Source organism: Nematolebias whitei, chromosome 15 (genome assembly GCF_014905685.2).
Source record: "Nematolebias whitei isolate Nwh7 chromosome 15, NemWhi1, whole genome shotgun sequence".
Classification (NCBI taxonomy): Eukaryota; Metazoa; Chordata; class Actinopteri; order Cyprinodontiformes; family Rivulidae; genus Nematolebias; species Nematolebias whitei.
In genome coordinates, this window is record NC_056512.1 from 46,121,719 (window position 1) to 46,125,207 (window position 3,489).

Consider the following 3,489-nt stretch of genomic DNA (forward strand, 5'->3'; position numbering starts at 1 on the left):
CAAGAAGGGAGAAAAAATATTCTATTTGTATGGTTCCAGATAGTTCTTCAAAAATATTGAGTTTCAAATTACACAACAGCAAATCCACTGTCACAGGACTTGGCCATGCGATACCCAAAAACCTAATATCCATTGTAACATATATCTATATATATATTTATAGAATTAATTTGCAATACATTTTTTCCAGATGGATGTTTTACATAATATGACAAATTTAAAGAATCTCCATCCCATTTTCTTCATAGTCAACAAAGATTGTAATACACATGAGTGAGGAGTCGATTATAATATTGAAGTATTCAATGATGCTGTTGTAATACAAGGTTCTTGTGTAATTTCTGCGGCTCAGTTTAAAAACACCTAGATGAGTTATGACTTTTGTTGGGATGAAACGCCTTTCCAGTAGTCTAAAATATCATGCAGGTCCTCGTCCTTTGCAAACTGAACTTTCTTACGCAGGGCGTGCCCCGCAGCCATGTACTCGTCATCTTTATGCCTTTTCCGGTGGAGTTTGAGTCGCTCCCAGATGCTGTGTGAAGGTTTGCAGTAGTATTCGGGACTAGAGGAGTAACTTAGATTGTGATATTGTGAGGACATTTGGGAATACGCTAAGTCTCTGGAGCGGGAGTGAGTGAGAGGCTCCAACAACTTGTGACTGTCTGGTCCTTCTAGCTCCTCTATTTGAGCATCAGGGTATGAGTGCCGATGGTCACTGTACTGACGGACCTTCTCTGCCTCAGCCCTCAGGATGGCGGCAGCAGGTGTGACGGTGATGATGTTCTCACCAGTAGGGGAGTTTTTTTCTATATACTTGGATTCAGAGCGGTAAGGCCTGGGGCTTCTCATGGGCCCTCCTGTGGCTGTGCTGGGTCTCTTTGGCGAGACATCTGAGCTCCTATGCCTCTGCAGAGAGTGATGGTAGCTGTCCTTATACACTGGAGATAGAAGGTTGGATTTACCCTGGGGGTGCTCTGATATTAGTACAAGCTGGGGCTCTGCGGTGGAAACGGCTCCAGACTTAACCCCTTGAAAAGAGGTGGATTCTGACTTAAGAGCATCTATGCAGTTGTTAATGATCTGGTTCACTTTATCAACTTCTTTTGCGATTGTGGAAATCTCTGCCACTGACCCTTGACTGTTTCCTGCCATTCCCATTTCACATTCCCTGCGCTCATGATGGTCCATACTTCGCACATCCATGTAACTTCCCTTAATCATTTTGGGAGTATTGCTTATCTCCTGAAACTTGTACTGCTCCATTTCACTTGCAGATGGTAGGTACGGCATACGTGCCATGCTCTCTCCAGCCAACAATTGCTTTTGTGACATTTGAGAAATAGTTCCCCCCTCTAGTTCTTGTCCGTACTTTAGTTCCATGATGTTTTTCTTTAGATTGCCCGATTTCTTTTGCTTTTCATCTTGTTGACGTTTTCTTCGTAAGCAATAGTAGACGATTCCCAGAAATATTACCATGCTAAAGAGGCAACCTAAAATGGTCATAATGTAGTGAGTAGCTGTTGCATTGTTTACAACTCTTTCTTTTCCATTCCTAGGTCCAGTAGAGATTGTAAGACAAGTATGATTGTGTCTAAGAGAATTACGAATTGAAGCGACACAGTATGTGTAGTTGGTGTGGGGTTTAAGGTTTTTTAGTTCAATGTCCTCTTTTATATCTTTAAGATTTTGAATAGCTGTGAAAAAACTGTTGTTGTAAAGAACCAGAATGTACATCTTTTTATAAGGATTAGGAATATGAACAGTGATAGTGGCACCTGTGTTCGTCACATGCTTCACTTTCATTAGAGGGTTTCCTTGCACCTCGTTTTCAGTTGTACTCATGGTTATGTCCTCTGGTTCTGTGCCTGAAGGACAATCGTCCAACCCACAAAGTGTCGAGTCGGGTGGTAGTATTGTAGACTCTGTGGTCAAAGAGATGAAGGGCGTCACATAGTCATCGGTACACACAGTAGTTAGCATATGAAGTGCATTTCGATATGTTGGGTTGTTAGGATTCTGGCTCAGTAAGCTATAACCTGCAACACCACGTGGAGAGTCACACACCATCCGTTCGTTTGTCCGATTTGGGAAACTTGAGAGCCATTTCACAAATCCCAGTAACTCACATGAGCAGTTAAATGGGTTGGTGTACAGCTCACAGGTGGTGAGTTTAGTTAAACTGGTAAATGTGGACCCATCTAACTGCTGTATTCTGTTTATGGAGAGATCAATGTTTTCTATGTTGGGGCATTCCCAAAAGGCATTAGGTGTCACAGTTTCAATCAGGTTTGCCTGGAGGTAGAGGTACTGAAGCTTTCCTAGACCCCGAAGGATCCCCTCTGTCAGGTTTCGTAACTTGTTGAAACCCATTTGAAGGACTTGCAAGTTAAACTGAGCAGAAAAGGCCCCGTCCTCGATGTACGAGATTTCATTCTTGGTCAGGTTCAGGTAGGTCAAGTTGGCAAAGCGACTGAGAGAAGAATAATGAATGCTTTTGATTTTGTTCTCATTCAGACGAAGGTCCACAATGGTGTTGTTCATATGTTGTGGGATGGCCTCAAAGGGTGGTTGGTTTTGGCTGCAAATGGCAAGCCAGACAAAGCCCTTTTCCCCTTCAATTAACCAGCAGTCCCCATTAACTCTGCCAATATGAGTCAAATATACAATGGCCACAGACCAAAACATGGCACTCGCCACCATGCCTGAGCAGCAGGCCATGGGTGCTTCTCTGAGAGTCATGTGCAGAGTCGAACCAATGAAAGGAGGGTGATCCCACTGTTGACTCAGTACTTTGATACAATCTTTTTTGTGAATCAGCTGGACTCTCAACTGTTCTCAGGGCCAGAACCGATGCTTTTATATGTCTTCTCTTTATTGATGGTTGGATGATGTTGCATATTGTCCCCATGTACCTATCAGATAAATGACTGGTGTCTTCCTGTAGTTTCTTTCATTCACATTTGCATGCAGTAAACTTGTGATGTTCCAAGAGCTCTTTCATCCCTGAAGCTTGGCTTGTGCTTTCTTCTTCATACACAGTCATTGTCAAATTGTCCCATCTTCAGTTTTTTCCTTCTTGTGTGTTTCTCATGTGCCCAGATGAAAAACCTGCAAAATGGAGACAGAAAGTACAAAGTTGACATCATGTCCACATCAATAAGAAATACTGGTTTGTACTGTTGCATGTGTTTGTAGCTAATGCTCAAAGTGTGGATTTGTGTTTACTCAAGCCCTTCTTGTTTGCACTCCCCCAATTATTTAGTAGACGGTGTAAGAGGTGTGTGCAGTCCCTGTAGCAGTCTGCTATTAGAGGAAACTGTTAGCCAATTACTATTTGACAGGTGGAGAGAAGCAAGGCCCCTGTTTTCACACCATTAACCTGAAGACTGTCAAGTGAGGGGCCCATGTTAAGAAGCTGCATTAAATCACATGCACAGCACCACGCAAAGTGACAGCTTGGGTCAATGTATTTAGCATTTTGTAAAAGAG

The 3,489-nt window shown here is 42.7% G+C and overlaps 1 protein-coding gene across 1 annotated transcript; it reads right to left on the minus strand.

The window, feature by feature from the left end:
- Positions 1-319: 319 nt before the first annotated feature.
- elfn1a (extracellular leucine-rich repeat and fibronectin type III domain containing 1a) lies at positions 320-2,807 on the minus strand. Its single transcript, XM_037688770.1, has one exon. It carries the CDS (start codon positions 2,737-2,739, stop codon positions 373-375), a length of 2,367 nt encoding a protein of 788 aa, XP_037544698.1. The 5' UTR covers positions 2,740-2,807; the 3' UTR covers positions 320-372.
- Positions 2,808-3,489: the final 682 nt, after the last annotated feature.

What these genes read in the sequence shown, in the direction of transcription:
- elfn1a (XM_037688770.1), bottom strand. Translation starts at nt 2,739, where the DNA reads ATGACTCTCAGAGAAGCACCCATGGCCTGCTGCTCAGGCATGGTGGCG.